General features: G+C 46.0%; 1 protein-coding gene across 11 annotated transcripts in view; it reads right to left on the bottom strand.

Annotated features, from left to right (window-relative positions):
• DGKZ (diacylglycerol kinase zeta) overlaps nucleotides 1-19657 on the bottom strand; it is a 146759-nt gene that overhangs the window by 8542 nt on the left and 118560 nt on the right. For 8 of the 11 annotated variants that reach the window (XM_081163763.1, XM_081163767.1, XM_081163769.1 and 5 more), the window contains 8 exons: nucleotides 18705-18749; nucleotides 18367-18436; nucleotides 8326-8366; nucleotides 7243-7424; nucleotides 6576-6607; nucleotides 4487-4530; nucleotides 2142-2262; nucleotides 1122-1158 (listed from right to left, as the gene is read on the bottom strand). In XM_081163763.1, the coding sequence (XP_081019889.1) occupies nucleotides 1122-1158; nucleotides 2142-2262; nucleotides 4487-4530; nucleotides 6576-6607; nucleotides 7243-7424; nucleotides 8326-8366; nucleotides 18367-18436; nucleotides 18705-18749 (572 nt within the window). The remainder of the gene's footprint in view (nucleotides 1-1121; nucleotides 1159-2141; nucleotides 2263-4486; nucleotides 4531-6575; nucleotides 6608-7242; nucleotides 7425-8325; nucleotides 8367-18366; nucleotides 18437-18704; nucleotides 18750-19657) is intronic. The other 3 variants (XM_081163761.1, XM_081163765.1, XM_081163759.1) reach the window with 1 other exon arrangement.

Consider the following 19657-nt stretch of genomic DNA (forward strand, 5'->3'; position numbering starts at 1 on the left):
ATCTCTGCCTGGGCTTAGTGAGACCAAGAGGTGGGCAGAGTGCCATGCAAGGAGGTGGGGATGTTGGCTTCACCAGGCCCAGCCATTTTCTCCCAGAGGGCTGGGATGTCAGGGAGAGACATCCTGGCTACCCCTCAGCCCTTCGCCCATCTTGAAGTGAGCAATCATTCAGCCTGGACACTGAGGTATATATCTGAAGAAGCCCCCCGCGACCCTCTCCCAGCTGGAGAGGTGACGCGCGGCTATGGCAGCAGCCTCTCCGCTGTGCCTTTCCGCTGCTCCCTGACCTGCTCTTTGGGGCTGGTGGTGGGCTTCCCCCCGCCAGCCCCAAAGAGGAGGTCGAAAGGAACCTGAAGCCTGGAGAGCGAGAGGGGTCGGTGCACACCGACCCCTCTCGCTCTCCAGGCTTCCAAGGTAGCCGCCTGAATGCACCCCAAACGGCACCTTGTTTTAGAGTGGGAAAACAAGAGGGGGGAAATTCTCCCCCTCTCTGCCCAGCGCCTCCTGCCACTTCGCTGAAGGGGCGCTGGGCAGAGAGGGGGAGAATTTTTTTTCTTGTTTCCCCCCCTCTATAACAAGGTGCGTCCTATTGTCCGGTGTGTCCTAAGGTGCGAAAAATACGGTAATTCGTTGCAATTTGATGCAATCCTAATACAGTGGTACCTTGGGTTAAGTACTTAATTTGTTCCGGAGGTCCGTTCTTAACCTGAAACTCTTTTTAACCTGAAGCACCACTTTAGCTAATGGGGCCTCCTGCTGCTGCCGCATCGCTGGAGCATGATTTCTGTTCTCAACCTGAAGCAAAGTTCTTAACCCGAGGTACTATTTCTGGGTTAGCGGAGTCTGTAACCTGAAGCATCTGTAACCTGAAGAGTCTGTAACCCGAGGTAGCACTGTATTCACCTTTTCTGCTAAGCAGATCTGTTTAAGAGTGAGAGACCTCCTCTCTCCCCACCCCTTAGTGGAATAGTTGTTCCACCAAGATGGCTGCAGGGGGAGCAAGACTATAAAACGGGGTGGGTGGGTCAGAGAAAAAAGAAAAAAGAGCCAGCCTTTTGCCTCCTTCAGCAGCAGACACTTATTGCTAGTAACAGAACACTAAAAACCAAAACAGGGCTTACTTTTCTTCTTCTGCAACATCCAGGATCTCTACAGGAGCTGGGGAGGAAGAGACAAAAGCAAAGCAATGAAGCCAGCCTGCCTGACATGAGCCACGCCACTCCTTATTCATTCCCCTGCAGATGGGAGAGCAGAGCAGACTCTCCCACTATGGCCTGGCACAGCCCCTATGTAGGAGTTGGGGCTGCACATTTTTTTCATGGACATCAAAAGCCTTTGTGAAAATCAACCCCCACAACTGTTTTCCTATGTGAACAAACATTTTAATCTCCTTCAGCCATAAATTATATAGCACTCTGAATGATAACTGTTTACAGAACTTTTTTGCATTCACTCCACCACAGCCCTTAAAAGATGCCATTATTTGCGGTTTTAAATCTTGATTTTGGAAGATTTGGGGGTAGGGGGAGAGGGAAGCCAGCAAGGTGACCTGGGGTAGGATCCCAGGCTACCTATGACATATGAGAGGGACTGCTGCTGCTGCTGGTGGTGATAGCTAGAGTGAAAACCAGGCAGGTAAGCAGGCCAGATGTGAATCAGGGACATGCGTGTGTGTTGGTGTGTATGCAGATGCAGTATTTTTCATCCCAATGGAAGGACCCCTTCCTTTCTAATGAATGGCTACTGAGGTTCTTCTAAGTGCAAACCCATTTTGGAAGAAAATAACTCCCTATTTTCAAAACCTCCCCCCTCCCCATTTTTACACACAGCTACTCTCAATTCCTTGGTGGGGTCAAAACTGTAGTACAACGTTCTTGGTGCAACCCAGTGTACCACTTACTATAGTGACAATTAAGGAGAGCATCGTTGATCCCATTTTACAGATGGAAAGCTGAGGCTGAAGTAATAGTGACTTTGCTCAAAGTCATACGTAACACTCAGAGTTAAAGATGAGAACCTATGTGAAAATTCACAACCTTTACTTCCTGGACTGCACCGATATTTGATTCTAACACTCACAGCCATCCTATGAAACTAACATGACAACAAAACCACCCAGCGCCTTTTCTGGTCTGGCTTACCATTTTCAATTATGTATTTGACAATCTCCTTGCTCCCTGATTTGACGGCATGATGTAGAACAGTTTGGCCTGTCTGATCGCGCATCATCAAATCCCTGCCAGCCTTGTGCAGTTCTTTGAACTGCGGAAAGAAAGAACAACTTGAGATGAGCTAGACTCTTGTGAGGCAGGTTTTAAATTGAGGTGACTTTCACAAAAGGTTAAAAACAACCCAGCAAAGATCAAGAGCAATTCATTAAAAAAAAAAAAAGGTTAACAGCTGAAGACCACTCAGAAAAGATGTTGTGTCAGGCAGAAGCATTAAAAAAAGGCTTTTCCAAACAGGTATGTGTTAATCCTTTTAAAAGGTAGTAGTAATGAGCATAACCAGTGCTACGATGGCCTACCCTTGTCACCAATGTAAAACTCTTCTCATACTACGGGCATATGGAGAAAGCTGGGATAGCTCAGTTGGTAGAACATGAGACTCTTTATCTCAGGGTCGAGGGTTCAAGCCCCACATTGGGTTACAGATTCCTGGCCTGCATTGCAGAGCGTCGGAGTAGATGACCCTTTTTGGTTCCTTCCAACTCTACAATTCTGTGATTCTATTAAAAGGATCTCCTTGTAAAACAAGGTAAACACACACTCACATAGGTGCATAATTATGCACAGTAGTAAGTTTAGAAGGAAGAGAATTTTTATTTTTAAAAAACCAGCACATGGTGAGAAATCACTCACTCTTCCTTGGTTACTTGCTCCTATAAAATGTACCTTATGGGGTTAAAGCAGACACATCATCATCGAAAAGTCACTAATAAAGGAATCCCATGGTTGACTCTGTCTATTGCCAGAGTCACTTTCAAGGCCATTGAATTAAAAAAAATATATACTTCCAAACTCTGAATCTGACGTGAATGAAACAGAACATAGCAAGAGCCCTACTGGATGAAACCCAAAAGGCTGTCTAGCCTAGCACCCCGTTCCCATTGGCCAACCTGAAGCTTACATGCAGGACAGAAGTGCAATTGCCTTCTCCTGCTGTTCTTCCTCAGCAACCAGCACACTGCATCTGATTCTGGAGATAGTATGCAGCAGTCATGCCTAGTAGACACTGATGGCTTTATTCCCCATTAATTTGTCTAATTCACTTTCAGCCATCCATATTGGTGGTCATCACCACATCTTGTGGTAGTGAGAAGCACTGCAGAGCATCACACTTCAGGGTGAAATTTCTCTCTAAGCAAAACATTGTCCTGGTTTGCATATAATGCTAAACGGTGGTTTATTAGACCATGGCTTATCATTAAATGTGAACCCATCCCACCAACTGTGGTTTGATTGTTATGGTTAAAGGTCACTCATTAACCATGGTTTGTAGTTGGTTTATAAATCTTTGTTAACATTAGCTATAGCTTCATATTACTGTGAACCCGGACCTCCTACTTCACTATAGTTGAGGAGCCATCACTGTGGCAAAGTTAGAGCCATGAGTGAAGAGTGGCAAAGAATTCAAAGAGCTCTCAAGGCTCCACTTCTCTTACTGCTGCTGTTAACTATTCTGTGATGAAATAAACCAAGGTTCAAGTGATAAGTCTGCCAGAAGCCCCAGCTGTAAGTATGGCTTCTTATTTATTAGATTTATTGCCCACTCCTCAACACGACGTCTCATTAAAAAAGATTACAGCAAATACAAAATACAAATTGAAAACAGATTTAAAAACACAAGCAAACCATGGTTTAGTGTTATGTGCGAACCAGGCAATGGTGTTAAATGATCCAGAATTCTATCAGAATAGGTACCAGGAGCACAATTTGACATATGTTTCCTAGCAGGGGTCACTATGGGTATGTGTCTACGTTGTGGGACTGTCATGCTCCTGACTTCAAAAGGAGGAGCAAGTTGTCTCTACGCAGAAGTAACCCCATGTCAGTCTCACTCCTGACTGCAGTAGGGATGGGTGTGGGATGCAATGAGGATCCTATAAGGAACATTCAAAATGGTACTGATCTTCATGCGCACACCATCTAGACAGTCTGATCACATAACTAAGCACCAGTGTTTTTAAGCCATCAAGGTGTGCTTGTGGTATCCTGGCAGCCATAGAAGGTTCACTCAGTAGGATGTTCACTGGGCACAGGACAAGAATCCTTAAAAGCAAGCCTTCATTGCCAGAAATTATCCATTAGTGAAGGCTAACAAGCAGGTCGTTATCAAAAAGCTAGATGGCGCTACCAGGAGACTGCAGTAGTAGCATCATCATTGTATCTGACCCTAGTCAGAGATAGGGAGACAATGTCATGGCAAAGGTTACCAGACCCTCCCTAGCTCTGCAGCTTAGTTTTTAGCACATGGTAGCTGTTACCTTGTGGAAATCGTTATTCTTGGCAGCATCTATCAAAGCATCATCTGCAAGAAGGAGACACAGGTTCAGGGTTACAAAACCAAGCAGGAGGGCAGGGAGAAGGTAGAGTGAGGGTCAGAGTGGGCAGACTGGCCAAAGAGACAGCAACTGGAAGCATTCCCACCATGTGAGCTGGGGGCTAGTGAAGAATAGGTCATGCTCATTACCCAGGGACCTCAAGGGAGATTGCCTGTGACTTTTATCTGCCCACTAAGATGTCTGGACAGTAAAAGGCAGTGGTGTACTGCTGCCAAACATCCTCTACACCTCTAGACTTTTCTGACCTCCAGTTGGAGCTGTCTGGAGTCTGGGAGAAGGAAGGACAAGAGTGGAACAGAGAGACCACAACCCAGAGTGGTGATACTTAGCATAAACACAGAACGATTTATGTTAATTCAGCATTTGTTGAGTATGCATTATCTCATTTTAATGTTTGGCTTTCCCCCTACTGCTGCTCTCCTCTTATTTACAAAGAGCGTTTGTGCTTGTGGATGCATGTGCACAAACACATGACAGTGTATTTGCATGTGAGAGGGAGAGATGACATGTGCATGTCTTGTGGACCATCACTGAATTTGATCTGCCACAGAGTGCCATGAAGGTACTGAGCAACTGAGAGAATGAGAGGGATCTTGGGAGTTTGGAAGGCACCAAAATTTGCCGTGAGGGCCCAGGCATGCATCAAGGAGGACTCACAGCTCCATAAAACCCACTGATGAATAGAAGGAACAAATAATGAAGGGAAGTCAGAGGGGTATTGGGGTGGGGTGGGGAGTGGGAGAGGCAAGACAACGCAGTGATGTATGGAAGGAAAGAAACATTCCAGCAGAGGGGAGGACAATTTGTCAAAGATAACTTGAAACCCGCAGGCCAATGAACAGCGAGCACGAAGAGGTGAAGCAGAAAGGGTGAGTGGAGGAGGGGGAAAGCAGGTGTCCCCGAGGGGAAAGCGTTTGGGGATGCCTCTCCATCAGTGACTCACTCACACTTCCAGGAATTAAGCTCTATTCAAGCTCCAGGAAAACATTTTCCATTTGCTCAACCGAGAGGCCCCTGAACTTTGCTCGCACATCCTGGAACCCTCACTGGTGCCTGGCAGAGACTAACCCTGCTCCCCAGCCATGAATCCCAAATCTCTACAGGTGGGAGATTAACTCTGCGCCACAATGTTATTTCCTGACAGATTTTACAAATGAGGTGAAGAAGGAAGGTGGCTTGTTAAGTCAACGGGTGTCAGGTCTCGCCCAGCTAGTCATTCCTGCAGCTGCTCCCCGGAAGGAATTCCCTGGTCAGGGCCTCTCTGCAGCACTCAATCCATACAGCAGCAGGGATGAAGGTACTAAGGAACCAATTGAAGGCACTAAGGAACCAATCGCCCTGCATGCCACCACACACTGAAGCTGTCAGCCAAATCCGTCCCAAGCTGTACTGAAAAAATCTCTCGTTCCATCCTAACCTTTTGAGGACTCACCTTTCTGTGCAAGCACAATTGTGACACACCCACACACACCCACACCCCCCCTTCCATCAATATGCATATTCAGATATGCACATTGAACTGATGCTTCCCAGGATTACGTCATCAAGTTCCAATGTCAACTCCTTCAATCACTGGGTAGTAGCCCATATACCATGGGCTGAAAAATGTGTATTTTGACTAGGAATGGCTACCAAAGCAGCTACCATGTTCCAAAAAAGCTCCTCTAACCATCAGAGCTCAAGTTGTCCTGGAGGACCAGCTCCCACACTTTCCAATAGTAGAGAAGCCATGGCATGGCACAACGTTGTGTGAATATTCTGGACTAATGTGGAGAACAGTCTGTGTGAGTAAAATCTAGAAGGGCATGTTAAAATGCTACATGGAAAACCATCTGCAGCATTTCACTGAAAGTGATGCTGTGTTTTACAGAAGTTAAATGTAACGTTAGACTAGGGGGTGGGGGACTGGGAGGCATGAAAATGAAGCACACAAAATTATAGGTTAGCATTCAGTAATTGAGATAAGAAGGAGATATGCTCAAGGAGCACACTAAGAGTAAAACAGTCTCACCTCTGAGGGAATTGCAGCTCCCCATTTCTGAGCTGGGGGAAAAAAAGAGAAAATCAAAGCTAAGAGACTAGGTCCTTCCTAAAGCAGCTCTCTCCATCTGCTCAGCTCACCAAGAACTCTCTACCTGTCTAATTTGAAAGGGCCAATAATAGAATTAGCTGTGCTATATCAGAGATTCAGAATTCTATTCTGCTTTGCTCCATATGATAGATCCAGATGAGGGAAGCACAGAACTGAGGTATGTAGCAGGGAATTCGCATCCTAGCCATCTTAGTCCTGTTCCTCTTTTTGTACCAGCTTTGTTTACATCTGCCTCCCTTTCCAGTATCAGCATACCAGTCACGCTGCAACCCTGGCTTCGTATGCCATAAGATCTATCGGCCACATGATCCTGAGTCAACTTCCATCCTACGAAGGTTAAAACAGATGAACTAATCGACAGCTCATCCTGGCACATCAATGCCAACGGTGTAAGACTCCCTATGCCAAAGCATTCTCCCCACCTTCACATTGGAACATAAAGCAAACAGAAGAGGAATAATGACTGCCTGAAGGTTGAACTCTCATCCTCCAACCTGCACCCATCCTTAAGCTATTCTTCCTTGGGCTCCTTCCCTCAACCTCGCCTGGTCTTTCTTACCTCCAGGCACTAAGCAGACAGCCTCACCTGGAGACTGGTGTGGATGTTGGTGAACCTGGGAGAGCAGCGTTTTGCCTTATTGGTGTTGAGGGCACATCAACAAGGTCAGGCATGGCAGGAGATGTGCCCACTGTCTGGGTGCGCACCAGTTCTGGGTCCAACACAAAAAGCTCATCCTGAGAGATCTCCGTCACGTAGTTGAGATGTTCCTGAGAAAGTACAAGTCAATCATTTTATGGATGGGATTTCTTCATGGTAAACAGTTATTAAAGAAGGGGTCTCTGTGTGTATTTTAAGATAATATGCAATGTGGATTTTCAAGATGGGAGTTCAGCGATTTGAACAAAATCCTGGGAAATTTGTTTTTTTCCTTAAAAGAAAGCAAGATTTCAATTTTGTTGGTCGTGGGAACAGGACTGGAGTTAAAAGAAAATTTGCCTCCATAAATTTAGAAAAAACATAAAGGATACAGAATCCAAAGTGGAATTTTGGCAATCTGTTTATACAATATATATTCTCTCCAACTCTGCTCTCTGCTTATCTAAGAGAGTCAGTTCTATTTTCCTAGTCCCCAGAAAAAGAGAGAAAATCCCACACAAAGCGACAGTTACAAATTCTACAATGAAAATTATACTGAAAATTGGAAATTTGTGCACCAATTTATTTCTATTGAAGAATTTTAGCTCGTTTGTTTCAGAATTTTAAACATAACAAAGCTCCAGATCTTGTGGCCACAACTGTGAATCATGCACTATATGGTTTACAGATGTAATACACTAGCACTACAGGGAAACTATGTAATGTCACTGGGGACAAATAAATAATTACTTTTATTTCAGGTCTAATGTATGTACTAGCCTTTCCAAACCTCCCATGTTTCCTGGGCATTATTCTCTAGTGACATGCCACCCTGAATATTTCTTTTTGGATGCACAGAAAATGAAAATATCTGACCTCAAGACTGAATCCCTTTATTAAATAAATGGCAGGGGGCCTGAGACATTCTGAAGGAAATGAAAACCAAGTTGCAAGCAGCAATGTATTCCATGGGCAGCATGCAGGCAGACAGTCTCAGATTCCACAGTCTCTTGAGAACAAACTGGAACTCACCTGGGCACGGTCTATTCTGTAAAACCGATCGGCTGTAGTTGCTGCAAGAGAGGAAGAGAAGGACACGGAGTGTTTAGCGTCTATATATAACCCCAGTGTATTCAAAGAAATTCACGTAACACCTTAGCAACCCTTACAACAACTGTGTGATATAGATCCAATATTAGCTCTGCACCTGGACTATGAGGGTGATAAAAGCAGAGGATGGTTATAAATCAGAGATTAATAGCATGCTTAAGGACACCTAGTGAGTTCTCACCTGAGGAGAGATATGAACCAGAGACAATCCCTGATTTATAGCTCGGTCTCTTACATTACAATCCTATATATGTCTACTAAGAAGACAGTTTCAAAAGGGCTTACTACCGGGTAAGTTAGTATAAAACAGCAACCTTAGTCACTCTCAAATTTGGGTTAGTGGAACCTGACGAGAGAACAGGAAAAGCAGAACTAGTTCATGAATTATACTTGATGCATATCAAGCATGTCAGCTGTAAAAGAGAGGTATATATGACACAACAGCAGAAGATTCCAAAGTGGCAGAGTGCTATTGTACTTTGTTCAGCTTGCCAGACAGTTGTCTCCCCCACCCCTTGTGGGCCAGGTGGGGGAGACAGGTGGGCATACCTATCAATCACCTGAGACCTTTTGTTTCTGCATGGGGGGGGGTCTTCAGTCTCCACCCCTCAAAGCACTATCTTGCCCAGAGCAATGCTTTACAATCCTTACTGTGGCTCCTTTTGAGAAAACAATTCAGTCAATGCCCACTGCCCTTTTGGATGGCAGGTTTAGCAACATTCCAACTCAAAAATACCTAGTGGGAATGCAGGATTATTTTAATTTTTTGTTTCTTTTTGTATGAGTGTTGTTTGATGAAATATGCCCAAATGATTTGTGTCTCTTCAAGTATTTCTATATGTACTGAATTGTGGGGGGCAATGGCCTTGAGAAATAAATTGTTATCTTCCTCACAGCTTTGAAAGGGGTTTCTGAAGATCTGATAATCAGCTGATTGTCAGATCTTAAAAAACAACAACACAAAACATTCCAAGTGCTATTTTGCTCAGTCCTTCGAAAGAAGCTTTGCAGTTGCAACCAATAAGTTGTTTATGTTACCATAAAGCACCAATGCTGCAGCAAGCAAAGGCTCCAGCAGCTCAGTCAGCTGCTTGTGGCTGGAAAGCCAGACAGGATGTTTGTGACTGTTGCCATGGGAACAAAGGGGCAGTTCATTCTGTACTGAGCACCGAATGTTAGCTCAGTGTGTGTGTCATATGACCTGTACTGGAAGTACATGGGAGGAGTTTCTCCTTGTTGTTGTCGAGTGCAGACGTGTTTCTCTGTACTGATATGAGAGACAGAAATAAAAGATGTAAATAGTTTTCTGTCTGCTTCTTTCCCCTCTCTGGGGGACACCAAAGGGGAGAGAGGGAGAACGGTGTGTTCCTCTCACACATCTGAGATGAATCGCCGGGACCTCGCCTGCTTATCAGCTGAGTGGAGACGCGGGGAGGTCGACAGGAATATCTGCCGGTGCCTACGCTGTGGCACATTCCTCTGACCCAAGCAGAATTCCAAAAGTGGCAGCCTTCGGATGGTTGCTGTTTTCTTCGATCCATCGGACATCTGCATGAGAGGCTGGTGACTTGTCCTCCTCTGCTCCATGGAAGCCTGATTTGAGAGGCTGATTCTCTGCAGCCAGAAGCTGACCAGAAGACGCTGACAGCCAAGCCGATGCTCAAGGTATGAGACTTTTAAGGGCTTAAAAGAGTGAATGCAGATTGATTCATTCTCTGCTTCACGGATAGCGAGTGTGGGAAAAGCAGCTCCGACTTAGAAGAGGCCTGCATACCAGGCATTTTTGTGGTTTCCTGTCCGAGGAAAGGAATGCGCTGTTGCTAAGCAACGTCCTTCAGAAGGCTGTGCCTCAGAGAGGAGAAATGGAAAGCTACTCGAGAGGGCTGGACAGTCAGACTATGCCTCAGAGAGGCGAAAACAAAGTTTGTTTTGACTAGGTCCTCACGAACTGCTGGAAGGGACTTTCCAACGCAGCCAGTGTCAGAGTTGCCAGGTGTCAAGAGTGTAAACAAGCCAGCTATTGGATTTTAGAGGCTTGTCTTTTAGAGTCAATGCAAGGACTCAAAATGGATGCCAAGAAGGGGGGAGGCTTGCCTTCTCCACCCCTCCTGACCAATGACAATTATTCATCTTGGTCTGTAAAGATGAAGGCCCTGCTGCAGAATCAGAGACTGTTTGGGGTGATTGAGAATCCCATCCCAGCAGCACCAACGCGTGCTTGGGAGTCACAGAATGTGAAGGCTAGGACTGCTATAATTCTGTGTGTCTCAGATGCGCAGCTTGTGCATATACAGCATTTGGAATTTGCGCAAGAGGTTTGGAACGCGCTGCGTACAACGCATCAGAGAGATGCTGGTTCTTCAGCGTTGCTGTATTTTGAGAAGTTGACCAATCTGAGGTTAGCGCCTGATGGAGATGTTCAAGCGCACCTGACAGAGATGAAGTTCCTGCGTCAACAGATGGTGGAACGCAATTTCCGTCTACAGGAGGAAGTGTTTTGCTTCATGATGATAAACAGCCTTAGCCGCACCTACAAGGTTGTTGCCAGTCAGCTTGGTTCGCTACCTGCTGCTCAGCTAACCGCGGAAAGAGTGTGTGCTGTGGTCCTGAACGAACACGACAGACTTGCTGCACTGGAGGTGAAAGACAGAGGGAGGCAAGAACAGAGTTCAAATCTTCCCACTGCTGAATCTACTGGAGAGCATGCCATAGCATTGAGTGCCGTCCGATGCCATAATAGTGGACAGACTGGGCATCTACAGCGAAACTGTAGGAAGCCGCAACAGTCAAAAGGAGCCAAGAACAGCTCTACAAAGCCTGAGGCGTCAAGCAAAAGCCGTACCAAGTGCCAGGTGAAACCTGCAAAGGTGATGATGGCGAAAGGAACCACGCCAGATGTTGGGAACGCATTCATAATCGATACCGGCGCCACGAAGCATCTCTGCCCACACAGAGGACTGTTTTCGACGTTGAAGAAGCAAAGCTTCACTGTGAAACAAGCCAACGGTCAAGAACTGGAAGCGACCGGAATTGGAACTGTGTATCTTGAGAGTCTGAACTTGACTATAAGCGATGTTTACCTGGTTCCAGAACTGAAATTTAGTCTGCTGAGTGCTTCGCAGATTGCAAAGAAGGGACTAAAACTGTACTATGATGCTAAAAGATGCAAGATCTACAAAGATGGAGAACTGTTTCTAACTGCCAAAGAGAAAGATGGACTGTATTTGTTGACTTTTGATCAAAGTGATTACATGAAATGTAATACTTCTGATTCTAACGCAATTTCTCTTGCAGGTGTGACCAGTATGAGCACCAAGAAGGTGTCTAAGAAGGTCCACAGAGCTTTTCAGCGGGTGTATGCTGATGTGATTGGTCCTCTAGAACCATCTAGAGGCGGTGCAAAATATTACCTTGTGTGTGTTGATTGTTACACTAATTATTCTTGGGTTTATATGATGAAGAAACCGCAGGAAACTTTAGAAAAGTTTCAGGAGTTTTGTGACAAGGTTAAAAGTATGCATGATGCTAACATTGATTGTCTTTTCACAGATGACAAGCCAGTTTTTCTTTTACAGGATTTCCAGAGGTTCCTGGATGAGAAAGGGATAAGACACAAACTTGCTACTTCCGAAGAAGCATGGAAGAAATGTGTCTGTGTTAGGGTGAACAAAGAATTGCAAAAGGGGATGCATGCGCAATTGCTGAGTTCACATTTGCCACATGATTATTGGGCCGAATCGCTAGCGTCCTATCTTCATGTGTGGTTGAGAAAAGTCTCAACAGAGTTGGGATGTTCTCCTTTTGAGAAGCTGTTTAATAGAAAACCTTCTGTTGCCTATTTCAAGGTTTTCGGGTCTCATGTGAGAACAGAAGCTCCAAGTGGGGTAAAGAATGCCAGAGGCATCTTTGTGGGTTATGAAAAAGGTCTCTATAGAGTAATTTTGTCTGAATCTGGTCAGGTGATTCTCACAAAGTTTCTAGAGAGTGCTCCTGAACAGGAGAGAGTGATTGTTCACACATTTTCCACAGATGATAATGATGATGATGATGATGAATTTGATCTTATTGAGTTCAGTGGTACTGATGATGATGACACTGATAGCTCAGACAGCTCAGTTGTCACAGTCATTGAGAGGAAATCTCAAATAATGACTAGACCCTCAGAAAAGGAGGATAAACCACTGATTAAGCTTAGTACTGGTTCTCCAGAGTGTTCAGAGGCTGAACCAGAAAGCAGAGAAGAGCAGCAGATCTTACGAAGGTCTGAGAGAGCAACGAAGGGTGTACCACCCAAGAGGTATTCAAAGGAGTTTGCTAACCTTGCATATGTTGCTGTTGTAAACGATAAAGGACAGATTGAAGCTGTGTCTGAGTCAGAGACAAAGGCACAACAGAGAGTTGTTAACCAAGGAAATGCGAAGTCACACAACCAGAGAGGTACATTGGTAAAACCAGTGGCGGGTAGTTCCAAGGGTGGAACTGAAACAACAGGGGAATGTTATAAGTATAACAACTGTTTGTTTTCTTCTCTGGATGACGCTTTGCTCGCAGCACGCATTGATACCTTAGGGGGAGTATGTTACCATAAAGCACCAATGCTGCAGCAAGCAAAGGCTCCAGCAGCTCAGTCAGCTGCTTGTGGCTGGAAAGCCAGACAGGATGTTTGTGACTGTTGCCATGGGAACAAAGGGGCAGTTCATTCTGTACTGAGCACCGAATGTTAGCTCAGTGTGTGTGTCATATGACCTGTACTGGAAGTACATGGGAGGAGTTTCTCCTTGTTGTTGTCGAGTGCAGACGTGTTTCTCTGTACTGATATGAGAGACAGAAATAAAAGATGTAAATAGTTTTCTGTCTGCTTCTTTCCCCTCTCTGGGGGACACCAAAGGGGAGAGAGGGAGAACGGTGTGTTCCTCTCACACATCTGAGATGAATCGCCGGGACCTCGCCTGCTTATCAGCTGAGTGGAGACGCGGGGAGGTCGACAGGAATATCTGCCGGTGCCTACGCTGTGGCACATTCCTCTGACCCAAGCAGAATTCTAACAGTTTAGGCACTGGGCTTGCAAGGAGGGCCATGAATGCTTGTTGTTACCAGGACCATTTGTGGTGACTATGTTGCAAGCTGGCAGGCAGCGATCCAAGAGACACTTGTAAGAATGGAATAGCTGCATTTCACATAGTACCGACAACAACAGAAGACAACTTTCCAAAATGCAGCTGCTGAATCTTCACCACAGAAATACTACCTTGAGGGAACATGAGCAAATGAGCAACAACCTTGCATTTACTTTGCTATAATCAGATCATTTGGCAAGGACCTCCCATTTGAGCAGCAGTGGCCTTGAGCAGCAAAGGACCAGCTAAACCCCAACAAAATATATGCAGACAGGATAGCAACAGATAGAAAGGCAATTAAAGGGGGTCCCCCCAAACTTTTTTTTGTGCCACCAGAAGTAAAGAGTACTTTTTTTGTATGCTGAGTAGCAGAGGGAAGCTTCCCAAATCTGCTTTCCAGCTGCTGTGGGACTTCCCTGTGCATTTGGATGATCTGCTTGCAGGTGTGGGAACTCTTGCCCTTCGCAACACAATGATCCACATTTAAGAAGTCGCCATGGGAGTTTGCGTATCTTCCATATTGTGAGGATACACAATACATTTATATAAATGGTACACACCGAGTCAACTGGATAGCTTCTAAAGTTCTGACCTTGGTACTGGCAAAATTGACTTCCTAGCCAATATATAGATCTATCTCTGTTTGGGTAGCTTAACTACTTCTTTTCTCATGCACTCTGGTTGGATCAATAGACAGATGGAGCAAGTAGATAGGATTATCCTAACCACGGTATTGCCAATCCTTCTCGTCACAGAGCACCTGTCAGATGCTTTAAAAAATCACATTGGCCGAGCAATCCAAACTGTGGGTGGACAAAGAGCAGGGAGTGGCTATATGTACAGCTCCATTGCTCCCAACAGACAGGCAGAAGGAAGGCGGGTGGAGAGGCAAAAGCTTGAGTTTACACCAGCCTAGTCCTGCTGTAATGATCAGGCCTAGATTGAGTGTGACACCATCAAATGGTAGCACTGGGGCTGGCCTAGGATCCAGGGCCAGCCCAGCTCCTTTCTGCCCCTAAATTGCTCATTTTGGAGCTGTGTGTGGATTGCCACCAGCAAGAAACCACCAGTGGTCTTTCCAACCTCCCTCTCTTTCAGCAGGCAGAATGGGGAGCAGGTGCTGGCAGAGCCCAGAAGTTGTTCTGGGCTGGCACCTCTGCTCCACTCAACCCACTTTGCAGCAGATTGGGGTTTGGATTGCCCCCTAAGCACCTGCTGCTTTCTTTCTCCTTTTGCCAGTGGTGGATTAAATTCTCCTGCCTTCTCCTCACTGCAAGAAGTGAAGTTACAGGGAACCAGGCAGAGGGTCTTCTTGGTAGTTGCACCCGCCCTCTCATCAGATGTCAAGGAAATAAACATCTATCTGATTTTTAGAAGACATTTGAAGGCAGGGAGGTTTTTAAACGTTTGAGGTTTTAATATTTTGTTGGGGGCAACCCAGTCAGACGAGCAGCATATAAATAACTACTATTACACAAAAGGCATTGGTAAAATATGCAGAAGATTTTGAGGTACACAGCTGTATGATTATGGGAGTGGGGCCAAATAAAACAAATATACATCCGTTGGAACAGGCCCCCAAATACTCTCATTTTGTTCACTGTATAACTATGATCTGAGGACTCCTGGGGGCAGTGATCCGAGGTAAGCTGGGGTGGGGAGAGAGAAAGGACTACAGCCCAGGTAAGTTGACCCTGTTGCATTATGGGAGCTCTCCATAAGGCTGAGGAGGTAAGTGGTCAGACTGAGGTTGCTATGGCTGGGCCCTACAAAGACTGGGGAATTCTCCTTGGGAATAGAGCAGAAATAGTGAGGGGAGGGAGGGGTGTCCATGACACAAGCCAGAGCAGATTAGAGGAGTGAAAGAGCCTCGTTTATCCTGTCCTGGGGAGAGATTTACAGCCACAGAACTGTTGATGAAGGCCAGTAATTCAACCATTTTAATGAGCCTGCATTGCCCTTGAATGCCACTCCAACCTTTTTTCTTCCAACGCATTTTCCTCAGTTTGGAACATGCTGCTGGGAAACTGGCAGAAAAGAAGAAAATAATCTGCAGCAACCATATCTGAGAATGGGCTCCTCCTCGTGATATGTGGTGCACACAAGAGACTCCCCCCCTCCCCCAGTGGGACCCCATAATCATACACACAACAGCAATGCTGGCAATCTTATCCCTTTCCCTCTGGATCAGAGGCTACGTAATGATGTGATTTGGAAGAGCGATTTCCTCTTATTCTGGAGAGAGCAAGGGGCTGGGACAGGGTGAGAGGGAAGCTAACAGTTTTGCAGCTGACTCGGATTCAAAGGTCAGCACCATACTATTCCTTGAGATCTATGCTGGGGAGTGACTGGAAGGGATCTAAAAAATAAAAATGAATAACATCAGACAACTGGGAGGGGGAGACTGGGAAAAGGCAAAATGGGATGAGGAGGAAAGTAGTTTGAAGGGAGAGTTTGTCCTTCAAGCTACAAACTCAAAAGGCGCTTGAGGTCAAATCATTCACTACTACGTCAAGACGTAAGAATTTAAAAGGAGCCTCCCTGGATCAGGGAGCCATCTAGTTCTGCACCCTGTTTGTAGATTGGCCAACCAAATGCCTGGGCCCTCACCCCTACTTGTGATTTCCAGCAACAGGCATTCAGAGGCATATTGCCTCCGTCAATGGAGGCAGAGTCCAACCTTCATGGCTAGTAGCCATTCACAGCCTCATCTCCCACGAATTTGCCTGATTCTCTTTTAAAGCCATCGAAGTTGGGGGCTGTCATAACTTCCTGTGGGGTGAGTTCCAGAGTTTAGCTAAGCGCTATGTGATGGCTTGGCATCACCCCAACCCACCCATGTTAGTCGCTTGCTCTCTCCAGGGATCTCTCTGGGTCAGTACCAAATCCCACTGAACCAGGTGCTTCTCCCATCCCTCTGGGCCCCCAAGACACTTCTTGTTGCTGCCTGCTATAATCTTGGTGGAGGGAGGCCTCATGGCTTTGAGGTACAGGGCTGCAAAGAAGCTCAACGGGCCATGCAAGTTGCTCCCCGTGACTTTGGGAACTCATTCCAACATTGCTTACAAGGGCACAAAAGCCGCTATTGTCCCAGCCTGTGGGAGAGTCTCACACTGTTGCTCAAACCAAAACTGAGAAACGGCAGAAATAAATAAAATGTGCTAGTTAAAAGTGAAATGTGCAGTCTGGAAGGCTATAGGAACACAAAATCAACCCTTCAGGTGGTGGTGGTGGGGAGGAGGAGGAGGAGAGAGAGTAGGGGCTGAGAGAGGAGCTGGAACAAAGCTGTGTTTGTAAACAAGACTCTGCTGCCCTGCAGAGCTCTTGGGGGTTCATGCAAAAACACAGCCGGTTGGGTCACAGGCCCAGCAATGAACAAAACAAAACAAAACCAGCCAGTCTTCCTCCTCTCCCTCTCATTACTCCCCCAATGCAAAAGCTGTAATTGAATTTGATGTACAAAAGGAAACTCTGAATGCAGCATATTCACTGGTCCCAAAAAACTACTGCTGAAGGTGGCTGGGCGAAACTGCCACGTCTCCCTCATGCCTTTTCCTACAGAGCCATCTGCTGGAGAACAGCAAGACTAATGTAGCTGAGAGAAGACGGCCCAATGTGGGGGGGGAAATGACAAGAGACGCAAGCTTCACTCCCTGCTACTGCAGTGCTCTGGTGGGAGCCAGCAGTACCTCCTGCCGAGGGAATACTCAGCACTCTCTCACTGAGGCCTCGATTCTGCTCTGCTGGACCACAGAAAGCTGCCTTAGTTTAGCTGACTATTGTCTTCATCGGGGTTGACAAACGTCCTGCTCATGCGCCAAATTAAGGTCTGCCAAATCACCCAATTTGGTGTGAGTGTGTGGCTGTTTTGGTCAGCCATACCCAGCTGCTGCTCACCTGATGTCACTATGATGTCAGGTGTGAGATAGGAAAAGCTGCAGCTGCCAGGAAATAACCAGGAACTGAAGAGCATGCTCTCAACATGGCTTGTATTTGGAGCTGTTTAAATTAAGCACTGAATGAAAGTTCTGCTGCTCTGCAGTGGGATTAGATCCACCTGATGTCATATGATGCCAGGTGGCTGACAGGTATGCGGACTCAGCCACCTATCCAATATGGCCTGATGAGGGTTGGCTGGTCACTTTTTGATAAGGCCCACCAGGCAAAAGTACTACCTGCAGTTATCAGGGGTTGAATCTGGGTCCTTCCACATGCAACGAGGACCTAAACGAGGACCTTTCAGGTGGATTTATTACCATCTAGCCCATATTAACAAGTTCTAAAGCAGCAAGCCCAAATTACCCGCAGCAGGAATGGGAAACGCCAGGCCCATGGTCAAAGGAGGCCCCTCTCAGGCCTCTCTATTTGGCCCTCAGAACTCCCCAGCCCACCCATTCTTCCAGCAGCAGACGACATGTTTAACACACAAATTGCCGCAAGTTCAACCCCTGACAACTCCAGGTAGAGTTTGGAAAGTCTCCTGGTCTGACCCTCTGGAGAGCCACAGCTGGTCTGTATAGATAAGAGAGAGCTAGATAGATCAATGGTCCGATTGAGGCAATGTCTTGTGCTCCTTTGTACTCAGGAGAAGCAAAGGAAATAATTCAAAAGGCAGCATGGAACAAGTGACGTTTCCAACGGTACTGACCAGCACTATTTGAGCTCTACATAAAACAAAATTATAATTATAGAAATATATTCCATTACAGCATCGATGGCTCTGGCAACAAATTTCCGTAGCATTAGTCATGGAACCTTTGATGCACCGAGCCCCCACCTACTGACTACAGAGTTAGTATATATTTACATATCCGCTCCACACACACACATATACGTATGTACTCACAGTCCAGGAAGCACCACTTGGGGGACAGTTTCTGGCATGACAATGTCTTTGGTTTGGCTCCGTCCCCTTCCTGCATCAAAGCAAGCAAAAAAGAATCAGGTCTCCTTTCCTACCCTCTTTTCAAAGCCTCTTCTGGCTTGCTCCAGCATAGATGCCTCAGGTGGACTCAAGACACATGCTTTGACACAAATCGGAAGGCACAGAGCACATGGATGGAGCTCAAGACAGATGCACTGGACAGATACTGATGAAAGTCCATCATGCACAAAAAAGGCAGAAGGGGTGTGGGGAGAAGAGTCTTTCAACAAAGGGGAGGTGGAGACAGAAAAGATACACACCTCTGGAAACAGGCTCTGAATAGTGGAAGGGCCTGAAGGAAAATCCTGTGGAAAGGGAAGGAGCTGGGTTACCGCTACCATTAGGATATGCTTGCATCCCCATAGCTGTAGGAACCTGCAGGGTGCTCCTCACATCTTCTGGAGCAGCCAGCCTCCATATTGGCCAGTGTAATCCAAAAGCAAGATTGCACAATCACCAGCCAGGAAAATGGTCTCAAGTGTGGGAAAGAAATTTAGGAGGAGGACGAGGAGGAAAAGACAGCGAAGCCATGTGCCATGGCAGTCCAAGTGCCCTAGTTTCACAATGAGCTTCAGGCTATGTTGGCCTTCCCAGCTGGACAATTTGATCACAGCTGCTTCTCATAATCATTGTTATAACCAAAATCAAGCTTGAGAGGTTCCAGGTTCTTTTGCACTGAACACTATATCCACATCCGATGCAGTGTGTTTTATTACCTGCCAGACACCTAAGGGCTGGACAAAGGGCAAATCCGTAAAGGCAGGTAAAGGGAGGGAGAGAAAGCAGTTTACGGAAGATTGCCCACACAATCTCATTTCCTTTGTAACCAAGCTCCAGGGAACGGATTTCTCCATGCATTTATTGGCTTGAGCCAAAGCAGGAAGTCAACGACATTTCCCAGCTAAACAAAAATATTGGTGTGTCATTCACAAAAGCTGCCAGGTAAGGTGCAAGCTTCACTTAGAACTGGAGGCATCACAGTGATGCGGAACAAAATTCTTGTAACTAAAACTCTAGGCAAGATAACTGAAATTCTATCCAGGTTCGAGGCATGAAGCAGTTATTATATTTGCAAAAGACTTGTTACAAATTAGAATGCATCCAACGTAAGTCACAGAGTAGACTCATTAAAATCAATGGACACAACTCATTTCATTTATTTCAGTGGGTCTATTCCGAGTATCAGTTAGTTGGATACAACCCTGGAATATTT

This window comes from Podarcis bocagei (assembly GCF_964188305.1).
Source record: "Podarcis bocagei genome assembly, chromosome: 1".
Taxonomy (NCBI): domain Eukaryota; kingdom Metazoa; phylum Chordata; class Lepidosauria; order Squamata; family Lacertidae; genus Podarcis; species Podarcis bocagei.